This window comes from Crocodylus porosus, unplaced genomic scaffold (genome assembly GCF_001723895.1).
Source record: "Crocodylus porosus isolate Cpor-Errol unplaced genomic scaffold, CroPor_comp1, whole genome shotgun sequence".
Lineage (NCBI taxonomy): Eukaryota > Metazoa > Chordata > Crocodylia > Crocodylidae > Crocodylus > Crocodylus porosus.
The window spans coordinates 7,904,869-7,917,568 of NW_017728928.1; the positions used below are offsets into that span (position 1 = coordinate 7,904,869).

General features: G+C 40.6%; 2 protein-coding genes across 2 annotated transcripts in view; one reads left to right on the top strand and one right to left on the bottom strand.

The window, feature by feature from the left end:
• Positions 1 to 2: 2 nt before the first annotated feature.
• LOC109315206 (cytochrome c oxidase assembly protein COX11, mitochondrial) lies at positions 3 to 4,420 on the top strand (the record flags this gene model as incomplete). Its single annotated transcript, XM_019542802.1, has 4 exons — positions 3 to 98; positions 735 to 890; positions 1,920 to 2,045; positions 2,720 to 4,420. Coding segments are annotated over 4 exons (561 nt in total), but the record flags the coding sequence as incomplete, so codon positions are not given.
• A 1,563-nt stretch (positions 4,421 to 5,983) lies between these two features.
• Positions 5,984 to 12,700, bottom strand: part of TOM1L1 (target of myb1 like 1 membrane trafficking protein) — a 34,895-nt gene continuing 28,178 nt past the window's right edge. The window contains exons 9-14 of the mRNA XM_019542454.1: positions 12,626 to 12,700; positions 11,019 to 11,112; positions 9,913 to 9,973; positions 8,741 to 8,831; positions 8,338 to 8,416; positions 5,984 to 7,280 (exon numbers count right to left, since the gene is read on the bottom strand). Of these exons, the coding sequence (XP_019397999.1) occupies positions 7,214 to 7,280; positions 8,338 to 8,416; positions 8,741 to 8,831; positions 9,913 to 9,973; positions 11,019 to 11,112; positions 12,626 to 12,700 (467 nt within the window). The 3' untranslated portion in view covers positions 5,984 to 7,213. The remainder of the gene's footprint in view (positions 7,281 to 8,337; positions 8,417 to 8,740; positions 8,832 to 9,912; positions 9,974 to 11,018; positions 11,113 to 12,625) is intronic.

The window sequence follows — 12,700 nt, forward strand, 5'->3', positions numbered from 1 at the left end:
GCCGCAACCGCACGGCGCTCACCTACGTGGCCGCCACCGCCGTGGGCATGGTGGGGCTGGCCTACGCCGCCGTGCCGCTCTACCGCCTCTACTGCCAGGTGCGGTCCCGGTCCCGCCCCGGCCCCTGGCGGCAGATGGGGAGGCGCGGGGCCCCGCGGGGGAAGGAAGCGGTCACCGAGACCCGGCGACGGCGGGAGCGAAGAACGAAACGGGCGGGACAGGGATCGGGCAGCGAGGAAATACAGTGATTGAGAAATAGTTGGAAATAATACGTTTGACTCTATTAAGGGACGTTTACTGAGAAGTGAAATCAGTGACAAATCATTATAATGATTGAGAAATAAAATAATACATTTTTATGTATTAAGGGAAGTTTGCCGAGACATGAAGCCAATGAGAAAGAAAGCAGTGAGAAGTAAAATGAGAAAGAAATAAAAATAAGAAAACATAAGGGAAGCTTACTGAGAAATGAAATCATTGAGCGAGAAATTTGCATACCAAAACCCAGAAATAACAGCGTAGGTATTCAGATGAAATAAATACAATAAGACACCAAAAAAAGTCTGAACTGGACTGGGGGGGAAGCACTGCTTGAAACCAATTTGTTTTTTTTAATTGACTGGGAGGTATAACCCAGGGGGCTTCTTTCCAGAGAGTGAAATTCCCAGTGCCTCAAAACATCCTTAATTTTATACTTAAGATGGCAGTAATACGAACTCTTCCTGGTTCTGCAGACCACTGGACTCGGAGGGTCGGCGGTGGCAGGTCACAGCTCAGACCACATCGAGACTATGGAACCCGTTAAAGATCGGATCATCAAGGTCGCGTTCAATGCCGATGTGCACACGAGCTTACACTGGAGTTTCAGACCTCAGCAAAATGAAATATATGTAAGTGACACGGTGATCAATCATTCTTTTTAAATCTTCGCCTTGTTGTAGTATTACGTCCAGGTCCTGTGAGGAAGTCACTTGGACGTACAGGAATCTGGTCCTGAAGAAACTTGAACGTGACTGTGAAAATCTCCGCATCTTGGCCAGCCAGCAGCAAGACCATTCAGGTCCATACCGTTCACATGAGTGCGTACAGAATTGGGACTCGGTGCAGATTGGAAAGAAGGACATAGGCACCTGAAGTCATAAGTCCAAAATTATGATCTAACCTGCACCTGATGACTTGTTTGGATCTGAGAATTCCTACATTTTAAGGCCATTTGGATCATTTGCTCCTCAAGCCTTTCAGCTCCTCAGCCTTAAGTTCAGTGCAAAATACAGCAGCCATAGACACTTTAATTAAAAGTTATGGTTGGTGGCAGCAGTGTCAGCTTTTTTAGTCTCACGGTTAGACCAAATTTTCAGCAGTTCATTTTGTCCTCTGTCCCCTTGTGGGCTATAGGCTAAGTCGAGTGGGAGTATCCTCCTCCCCCAACTGAAGACTGCTGGAGGAACGCAAGGTTCATGGAGCCAGAAAAAGCCAATGAAAAATAATAACTGCCCAGTGGCCAGAGTTTACAGCCAGGAGTGGGGTCTCCTGGATCTCTGCTTCCTGAACTGCACACATTTTACATGAGACAGTCACTGGTTAAAAACAGACATAATCCTGCAGGCGGGCAACAGAACCCAGTGCCCCCCACCTACTAAGTGCCCTAAAGCAGCATGCCACAGAGGCAGGCTCCTGACCTGGTCCTGGCCTTCAGTGACTGTTTTAATTTCCAGTCCACTTCCCCTCTGGATGTGTGTCGTCAGCTTTGGTAGCATTTTTCAAACACAAAGACAGGTGGTGACTCTGCCTTCAATTTTGCAGGGGGTGATTGAAATGAATATTTCTGAAATAAATCAGTTACGCCTCAAAGTGCTTGGTGTGAGGGTTAGTGGGTAGTTGGAAGTATAAATCACAATACACAATTCTTCATTCAACAGGTGGTACCAGGAGAGACTGCACTAGCCTTTTACAAAGCAAAGAATTCAACTGACAAACCTATAATTGGCATCTCTACCTATAATGTGGTGCCTTTCGAAGCTGGGCAATATTTCAATAAAATACAGGTAAGTTAAATGTGATACTCCCAGGCACAAGTACAGCTGTTCAGCTTGATGCTAACCTAATACTTCTCCCACAAGCAAAAGTTTTGCTTTTGTAAATATTAGGGTGATACTTTAATTTGCTGACAACCTGCAAAATGTAGGTTTTCAGATGCATGAACTTTAAAATAGCCATGACTTGATCTGTTCTCTCAGCTTAGGCTTTTTAATAATAGAAGTCAAATACTGAAGCTCTGTTTGAGAGATTCCAAAACAGCAATGCATGCATTTTCTGTCACATAGTGATGAACTGTCTTGTCATATGGTACAGGCTATCCACTAAAAGCTATTTAATACTTTTCTACCAGTACTTTCCCATTAATGTATTTAGTATTGTCACAGTAATGGGATTTACCAAACAGAAATGATCCTTGCAATCACAAATGTGGGAGAAAGGTCATTTCATGGACAGTCTCTATTAAAATAATGGTCCACACAACAAAGGGTAGAAGACTATCTCCACATCATCATACAGAGGTCTTTGTACCCTCACATTTCCAATGAGATGGAACTCCACCTCAGTCCTGCTTGACATTTAAAACTTGTCAAGGTATGAGCATAGTGAAACAGATGCAGAAGATCTTTGCTCTAGCATACAATGTAACGTTTTTGTAACTGTTCCTGCTTTCCATGTGCAGTGCTTTTGCTTTGAAGAACAGCGGCTGAATCCCCATGAGGAAGTGGACATGCCTGTCTTCTTCTACATTGATCCTGAATTTGCAGAGGACCCCAGATTGGCTGCTGTCGATGTGATCACTCTTTCTTACACTTTTTTTCAAGCAAAGGAAGGACAAAAGTTGCCTCTTCCAGGTTATCAATAATATACAATATTGACGTAGTGAATATAATCTCTGGTACCTGCCAATGCCAGTTTGTATGGATGTTCTAGAGACACAAGAAGGAGATGAAACATTGGAGCAAAGTACCACACAATTTGAATGTCTATTAATTATTGTACCATTACAGGTATATACTGTTGTTCTTTCAGATGTTTATTTTTTATTCCAATATTTTGACAGAACGTGTGGCTAAAGGGAAGTCTTTGTAATCAAATACAAAAAATGTTGTCAAGATGTAATGATTTCCTATTCCTTACTATACGTTCTTGGATATATAGTAGATTAACAATCACAATGCAGAAAATTAACACTTCCACCTAAATAGCGAACATGAATACTCATTCCTGTAAATACTCTACCTAATCTCGTGAATTAAATAAGGATTTTTTCGTGATCCATCCTGTTTTTGTGCATCATAGAAGGAAAGTTGGAAATCATCCTTTTTAAGTTATTACGGAATCAAAAACCACAGTGTCATATTTGGATCACTGCTGCTAAAGGTGCTGCTTTTTGGATGAGCTATATTCTACATGTTCTGACTGCATGTGGTTATTTCTGATCTCTTTGGAATATTTATAGAAATATTATGTCAATTCCAACTCAGGCAGTCATTTTGCTAACAGTACCATAGCCCATGGTCAGAATAAAAGAACAGCCATTATCAGAGTACAGCTTAAGTAGCTACAAGTCTGTGTGTGTATCCCTTAAAAGGGCAATAAAGTAATTTTATATCTTTGAAAATAAAAAAGCTGTTAATTGTCAGTTTTCTGCTATGTTACTATGGCAGTTTTGAACCACATCCTGACTTTTGCCTTTCAGGTTTCTGTCCAAAACCCAATATAAAGTAGCAAAAATGTCCACAAAAAGTCACAAAACCTACCAAAACTTATGAAAACAGCTTGATCTATATTTTTAAATCTGCCTTTTCTTTTAGGGAGGTTATATAATCTTTATCACAAGAGTTTCTAAACACTTCTTAAGAAGAAATGAATTCTGCCAACACCTATACGATACAGAGCCTGTTTTCATAGTTTTTCATTCCTTAGTTTAATGGAAAACTAGAAGTGACTGAAACCTTCTCAATGTCTCATAATCGAGTATCCAACCTGTTAGTCCAGTCCTTCCTTTCCCTCCCATGCATAAAATCTGACAAAAGCACAACCAATGGCATCTTTCAGACTAGAAGCAAATAGACACATTCAAACGTGTGGGGAAAATGGTTAACTTCTTCCATTTAAGACTATGTAAGTTAAATCCATGTACAATGATTGAGAAACTGTGCTGTAAAAAACAAGGTCTGTTGCTGTCCTTCCCTGTTTTTAGGGGGAGCGGGTGAGAGTGCAGGAGAGGCAGGTTCAAGTCATGCTGTTTTAAAAGGTACAATTGCTTTGAAAACAAGTATCACTGCGGTAAATACAATTACTGGTATCCAGCATATCTTTTGTAATGACAGAATGTCAAATCTTTAACTGTACTCATTAAAGGGTGTAAACTGTCTTATGCTATTTGTTACATTGTTCTATGCATTTTTACTCTAGAGGGTAAAAACCTTTGCATACAGTGATTCTGGCAGTTGTTGTTTAAATCCTAAATCTTTGTCCTACAAAAAATAACTGGTTAGCTACTGGCATTGCCAAGTCCGTGCTACCACAAACAAGAGTTTTCCATTTTAGCTGTTAGGTGCTCTTGAGAAACAGGCCAGAAGTTTCCTGCAGATCCCCGTGACCTGCCAGCTTAAATGAACTCTACTAACAGAATCATGACTGCAATATCTCCTCCAACCACTCACCTGACTCCCAAGAAAAGGTTGCCACAAGGTTGAGTCTGAGTTTGTGGACCTTAGCGAGCAATCTAACCAGGAACCCTTGCAAAGCATCTTTTTCAGTTTTATCTGCCCATAATTTTTTTGCAGCTTTAACTAGGCTGGAAGAATTAAGATAGCAAACAAAACCCCAGATGTGAAGTAGCTACACTGCCATAAACAGGTGCACTGGCCAAAAATACATACATAAAAATTAAAAAAAAAAGTAAACGCTACAATTAGAAGAGACACAGATTTGCCAGTTACAGATGGACAGTGATTTTCCTTTGGAATGAGTCTGCCCAGAGAGCAGGCCAATTTAAAAAAAATGCAGGGGTTTTTGTGTGTTTGTGTGTGGGGGGGTGGGAATTGTTTTTTCTCTCTCTCTAGGTACCATATCCAAACAGGATGTTGGTGACCATGATCTTCCACAGATCTCTTCTAGGCATACAGAATTTCCAGTGTTGACACATTCATCCATTTAGACAGACTTGACATAAAACCACCTCTGTCTCCCATGGTGTTGCCTTCTTTCAGTCTTTCCAGTTATGACCAGACTTTCAATTTCCTCATAACGTGTCTGAGAAACTCCAACCATTTCTTTCTGATGTTGATCAGCAGCTTCCTCCTGCAGCCTGCTCTTAAAGCATCTTCATTTGAAGTGTGACTTGTCCAACATACCTTCAAAATGTGCCTTAAGAACCACATATCAATTGCTTCAGTTCTCTTTCCATATTTGGCAATATTGTCTGGCATGCTGGTGCATACATGAGGACCGGTACAACGTAGCAATCCAAAACTCTTAACTTCATCCCCACAGAAATTTTACTAGTTTTCAATATCTTTTTTTCGTTTTCAGAAATGCATCTTTTGCCATCCTTAGTCTCAGTTTCATGTCATGATCACATTTACCATCTGATGTTCTCCAACTTCTCAAGTAAAATTTATTGACCTGCCTTATCTGTTCCTTTCCACTTTGATGCTGCTTACCAGAATGATCTTGTCTGCTTCTCTGTCAGTAAGTAGACTGGAGCTTCTGCTACCCATGCCATTTGTAGAGCAGTTTGTCATATTAACTGCTGTAGAGGCTTCTCAGCCTACTTGTCATGCCTTGTGTTTACACTTAATTGCCCTCAGTGATTTCTGCATGAGGGTATAAATCTGTTAGCCAAAACATCACCACCATTTTGAGTGGTGATTTTCTACAAATTTTTTGTTCATACTCATGTTAATGTACTAACAAAAAACAACAACGAAGCAGCTTGAGAACTTAATGTAATTTAATATTGCTTACATTTATGAAGTTAAAATACTCAAAATGTAAAACACACCATTTAAATAAGGCTATCATTTCACTTGCTAGTCATACAACCAAATTAACTAAGCTCTCATATTTTAGATCATAATCTTAAATTTAAAAAAAATGCATCTTTCAGCAAAGTGCAAATTTTACATTCAACATGGAAATACAGGCACTTAAGCCCTGCTAATGAAAACAGCATCTTTTTGTGATTTGTGTAGTTTTTTTCCATCCCTATGGATTATCCCTCTCTTCCCCGCCCCCCTCTTAGGATAACACTGGCAAAAACCACTCAATGCTACGGGCTGGTTTATATCCAGTTTTTGAAAAGACCCATTAAATTACAAAGAGAGGATATGGTGACCAAGATGCAAACAACCCTAAAGCATCTGTTCCTATCTTGACGAGCCTGGCAAAGAGTATTTGGTGTTTAATTTAGTCTCTACTGAGAAAACATGCAGCGATTTGTGTGTTGAAAGAAAGTTTATTGTTTCCCTTTGTTTTGAGAACAGGCACTTCACCTGATTTGGTTTAAAAAACCAAATCATCATCACTTATGATTTTAGATTTAAAATATAAAGGCAATGAACATTGCATAGTGAATGTATTCACATAACAGTCAAGAGGCCTGAAGTAGGAGAATTCTGAATACAGAAGAATCTCCAGGGTTTTCTTTTTCTGGTTGGTATCGCTCAAAGTACTTGCACAATGACAAGTCAGAAGTTAGGTTAAATAAAGATAAATTATATATCTGTAAATGGATCAAAGTTCCATTTTAGTTTACTGCATAAAAACTAAGCAGTATGACATAGCGGCTAACGCGACATAAAACTCCTGTCTACAGTTACAAGGCTGCTTGTGTTCTACTGAAGTCAGAGGCAGAGTGTGTTATTTTTAAATAGGGAAGTTTTGAAAGCATGTTTTAAATAAAGGTGTAAACCCTGATCCTGCCAACACATGCCCACAGAATTGTCCCATTGAAAAATTAGCACTTCAACGTTTAAGGCCTTGTGTGTAGTGTTAGAGATCAGAGTTGATGATATATCCAAGTAAAGCATATCTGTTACTTAAAATCCCAATACTTGTTGCTATGTTCAAAATACAATCTTGCATTCACTTGTCACTGATAGAAAACAGATCTCCGAAGCTGGCATCAGAGAGAAACTTTTGAGACAAAACTTCATTTCCTGTCTCAGCATTTGGAAACTTCTTTAACTCCTGGTTTGGACAAATAAGCATCAATTTCTTCGTAAATAGCTCTGAAAGAAAATGAGCAGAGTAAATACTAGTTTATGCTACATTGTATTCAGTAAGGCATTCCAATGAAATCCTGCTTGGTAGGAATGTTTCTTCTAAGAATTTATAATGAATGATTTGACACAGCAGTGGTAGCAGTAGGACAACTAGGGTCCAAAGCAGCACAGTGCCAATCACGGTACGAGTATGTACATTTCTGATGTTACTCAGTATATCGACCTAGGAATAGGAGACACATTTGAACTGGTTTCCAGTTTAGTTCAAAATATTTCACTTGTTTTGAACTAATCAGGATTTGATCTCAGGTCTGCAGAAGTAAATGCCTGGAGAGCAAAAGGGTTAAACCTGCAAACAGACGATAATAAAATTACAAAAGAACGTAGCTCTTGCTGTGGACCATGACATTACTAAAGCTGCTCAGAACAACTGCACATCAGATTCTGATGATTCCTCAAAATCAAGATGTGCAGAAATTCTGGCAAAGTCCCAGTGAAAACCAGGCTTGAATTCTGCAGCCTAGCTGGTTTCCTACTGCTTCATCCTCCAGCCTCCTAAGAGGGTGCAAGTCCTCGATCCCAGACTCCATTCCCATCTGTGAAGAATTTTTAAATTTAAGTTTTTTCCCCCAAATTGAGAAAAAAAACCAACAATTGAAATAACTGAATCCTCCACGGGATGACATTATTTTCTATCCAGCTCTACCAATCATCTGTGTTCACGGATGTAGCTGTCAGATCTCAGCAGGATCAGTGCTGAATTCTTGGCAGGTTTGTGCTGCTCAAATTGATTTTTAGTTTATTTTCTTTTAGTACCTAAGCAATACAGCATTTTCTAGCCGCCTCCAAACCATACAGATGAGTTTTACTGGCCATACCTGGCATATTCAAGAATTTCCCAGAATTTAGCTACTCCCATCTAGCTCTCACCAGATGCCCAAGTCACTTGGATTAATGTGATACATACTTTAACTGACAGAAATGCTTCATATAATAAACTGTTCTGTCACATGCTGTTAAAAAGTGGAGGCAAGCTATTTGAGTAATATTTGAAGTTACTCACTCTGTGGCATCACTTGGTGCTAAAGGATCAAACTCCATTATCTCATAGTACTGTGGCTGTGACTTGCTCTTTGATTCATCTGAAAAGAACAGGGAAGACAACACACAAACCTGTATTTTAAAGCAAGCATGTCATAGGCTTGATAAGTTTATGCTTTGGATCTTAATTTGGAACAAGACACCCCCCCAATTATCCCCAATGAGCTTTCCAGCTTTACATATTAAATAAAAACACAGTTTTCAATGTATTTATCACAGGTCCTTGTACCATCTTCATTTCTGACAGTGGTATTTTGCTGCTGTGATTCTTCAGAGCCAGTCATTATGCCAGATTCTCCAAGCCAAGGAGAAAACCAGATCCCTACATTAATATTTGGGTTAAAGTGTAAAGCTACTTCACTTACCTGCTGGTGTTGCACCTGGCAAGGCTCCATTTAGTGATAAGGCATTGCCATTTTGGAGGTTCACCAGATGCAGAGGCACTGGATGTAAAAGCTGAGGAAGATGAGCAGAACACATTATTTAACAGGCAGATAAGCAGATGCTGGGTCAACTGGGTTTTTTATTATTTCTTTTTGGAGCCTGTTATACAAGGTCTGACAACAAAACCCCTTTAATTTATTCCTGTTCTCCAGATAATTTTTTAAAACCCTAATGTGCATTTGTATAATATACTTGTATGGATTCTAACCTGATCCAGAAGTTGTAAGATCTGTATGTGGCTGTTCACCTGCTTTTTAGAAATGAAGCAAGGAAGATGGGTGATGACAGCCTTTTGTCATTTGAACTACAGGTTCTTAATATGACTACAAACCCTTTAAAAGTTGGACTAATAATTACTGGAGTAATTTCCTTGCTACATATGACTGCCTGGCAGCTATGGTTAGTCAGGGCAGATTTTTGTTTCAGCCCTTGGATTTGACTTGGTACAATAGAAAAGCTCAAAGAGATCAAGGCTATGCTACAAGTAATGAGGGGGCAAACCTTGCCTAGGCAAAGAGCTTCTATCAGGAAGATCTGAGCAACTCACTCTCCAGCTATCCTCAAAAGTTTTGCTGTAAGTCATTTATTTCTTTTCGCATAGCTGGGTTTTCACACCCTTTGCTTTTCTAACATCTTATCTTCTTTCCTCTATATACATTCCTTGCAATAAGCAGAGAATGGCTTCATTTGTGGATATGGTGCTTTGCCTGTGATATATATTTGGCTACTTGTTTTTTTGCTCAAGGTTTCTATACTGCTTTAACTTTGAAGTACTCGGATGGTTTGCTGCGTAGCAATCAGTTGTGGCCTGTAGGGACCTCAGTATGTTGGCTATATACACTAATCACACTGGAACTGCTAAGGCAGACTCCGCAGATATTGTGCTGGACAAGCAAGTATCTCACACAAACTTTCAAATTATGATGTGGTATTTCAAGAGGGAAGTTGGCCTGGTACAAAGTACTCCCTGTGGCTGTGGAAAAAGGGAGTGGAATGGATCTTGCTTCCATTTGGACAGCCACCAGAATAAGACTTGAGATCTGTTTAAAACTGCCATTAAAAGAACGATAGTCTCAGCATCACTGTTACTCACGTTGTCGTACGTATGGACAGCAGGGCTGCTTTGGCTTATACTTTGCGTGTCTGTTGCAAATCTGCAGGGGGGCAGGAGGGGGAGGAGGAAATTTAAAAAAAAAAAAATGAAGATCAATCTGTTGAAAGCCAGATAGAAAACCACACATTCCTATCATATTTTTTCTCCCATTTGCCTTTTATCCTGGGATCAGCAGGGTCAACTAAGCAGAGACCCACCTCTGTAACAGATGGGGAGCTAACCAGGCACTCTCTGCAACCGCTCCTCCCCACTTTGGAACTAGCTCTCCAAAGATCTTAAGCTGTCCTGGTTTACTGACCTGCAGGGCAAGCCGCAAGGCTCATCTGCTTCTCCCTGGCACTGAGAGGGCTTGGGCAGGAAATCAAAAAGGTCTTAAATATATTTTTGGCAGCTGGGTTATTATACATGTTAATAACAGGTCAATGTGTGTTACACAAGTCAACTGATTTGAAAGCATTTCAGGGAGTCGTTTAGAGCAGTTTTTTCAGCCTGTGGTCTGCAGACCTCTACGGGTCCACAGACTAGGTCTAAGGGGATCCGCAAAAGATGACTATGATCCATCAGAAGCATGTGAATACCCACGTTTACAATTTAAAGGGGTCCGCATGTCCATTTGAAATTTCCAAAGGAGTCCGCAAATGAAAAAAGGTTGTTAGTGTAGAGCAGGGGTTGTCAACCAGGCGTACATGTACCCCCACGGGTACTTGAGACGGCCCTAGGGGGTACGCATGGGTAGGCAGGGGCACCACGCAACATCCCACCCAGGCGCCACCCACCCGGCCAGACACAAAGGGGTGGGGGAAGCTCGCGGTGGCTGCTGCCGCTCTGCACCCAGCCACCCCCGCCCAGTGGCTGGGGGTACACTGTTCTGTGTCTGGCCACCGGGTGTACAATGATCTAAAAAGGTTGAAAACCCCTGGTCTAGAGCAAAAGGTAGGTACCCCTGCTTAGCTGAACACCTTTACAAAACATGAAGTTCCAAGTGTACATGGGCCTGCCATAGGCATGTAGCAGAGCAATGATCAAGAGCAAACTTTTTTGAGAGCATGATGCTGTCTGTAGCTTCCTATTGAGATATTACTTACAAGAGCTGTTGAGCATTTGCTGTTCCTAAATCCAGATTAGGGTAAAGCATAGGATGCGGGTTGTTCGGATCCAGAGCACTTGCAGACCTGCAATCTAACATTTGGACTGGTGTTAAAATCTTGCAGGGTTTATTTAGCAAATACTTGTTTGCACTTTCATTTTTATGAGCACTTTACTTTGGGTGGGGAGGGTGGGGTGGAGTGGGGGCAGGGAGGTGAGTAAAGGTGCCACTGAGAAGCTGTAAAGTTTGAAATACACGCTAAAAATTCTGGTCTTCAAACAGTCTGCCAAAACAGCAAGTCAGAGTAGAATTCAGATTACTGTATTTCTGCCTGACATACTAAAATGCCAGAAGGGAAGAAAACAAGTAAATCAGTGGCACTAGGCATAGTAGAAAACATATTTTAAAACCACAGGACTACACCATTTCTTATTCTAGTTGAAAAAAAATAGGGACCGTAAGAGCAAATGCATTGCATTTCTCTCTCTCCCTCGTGTAAGCAAAATTGTTGCTGAACTGACAGCCATTTGAAAAAACCTCAGGAGCTGCAATATATTGACAAACACACATAAGCCTCCTCTTGGTAAACTTAAAGAACAGATAACCAATGCCAGGAAGACGGTTATAAAGGCACATGGTTATATGGATGTTCTTAGGCATGGGAGTCGGAAGCAGTTATCGTTTAAACAATGCAATGTCTCCTTTCTAATAATGAGGGAAGCACATTATTTTAACACATATGGCAAAGCTCTATTTTTGTACAAGCCCATTTAACATCAGACGAATACATTTGTAGTACTGTGTCCTGTAGGGGCCAGTGTCATACATCACACTGTTCTTCCCACCGCTACCTACGTTTTGTGCCCTCTCACATGCATTTGAAATGCATCTGAGAAAGCCCACCCATCATATCAGCACAGGGGAATGGCAAAAATAAACTGCTTCATTTTGTACATTATCAAGAACCTTAGGGCACAAGTGTGGAGGCTGCTCTGACATGCTGGAATTCAAGTTGGTCTAAAAAAAGGTATCATCTCTGAACCACAAGTTCTAAATTTTTGCATTTCTTTTTGTCTCAGACCAACACAGCTACCAAATACACCTCTGAAACATAGAAGATGCCGAATTTAAGCCGGTTTTGGATTATAAACTTCACTGCTGAACAACAAGAAAAATGTCTACACTTCCCTGCTTGCCACCTTACATCACAACAGGGAAGCAATCCTGTTTGATCTGCACAACAGAGAGCACCTCACAAAGACACTCTCAAGGACCCAACGGGACAGATTTCCAGCTTAAGCTTCCTCTGTGCAAAAATGAAGTTTATTTCCTACATATGGGGACTTTTTTGCCATCTTTAACTTTCCCTGAGCCTGATGAAGGGCGTGAGAGCCTAAAATTTTGCAGAAAAATATATATTTTTTGCAGTTTCTCAGTTGGTCTAATGAAAAGTATCAGCTTTGAACCAAGAGTTCTAGATTTTTGCATTTCTTAAACAAGGCATCTTGCCCTGCATCCATGAAACAGGATCCCAATGTGATTTGATTTCTACCTTGCTTTATGGTAGATTTCCTACTATTTGAGAAAATAAAATATTTAACTCACTCAATCCTGAAGTAGCAGCACCATTTTGCATCAGTGCCAACGCAGGGAGCACAGAACTGGAATGGAGGTCAAGTA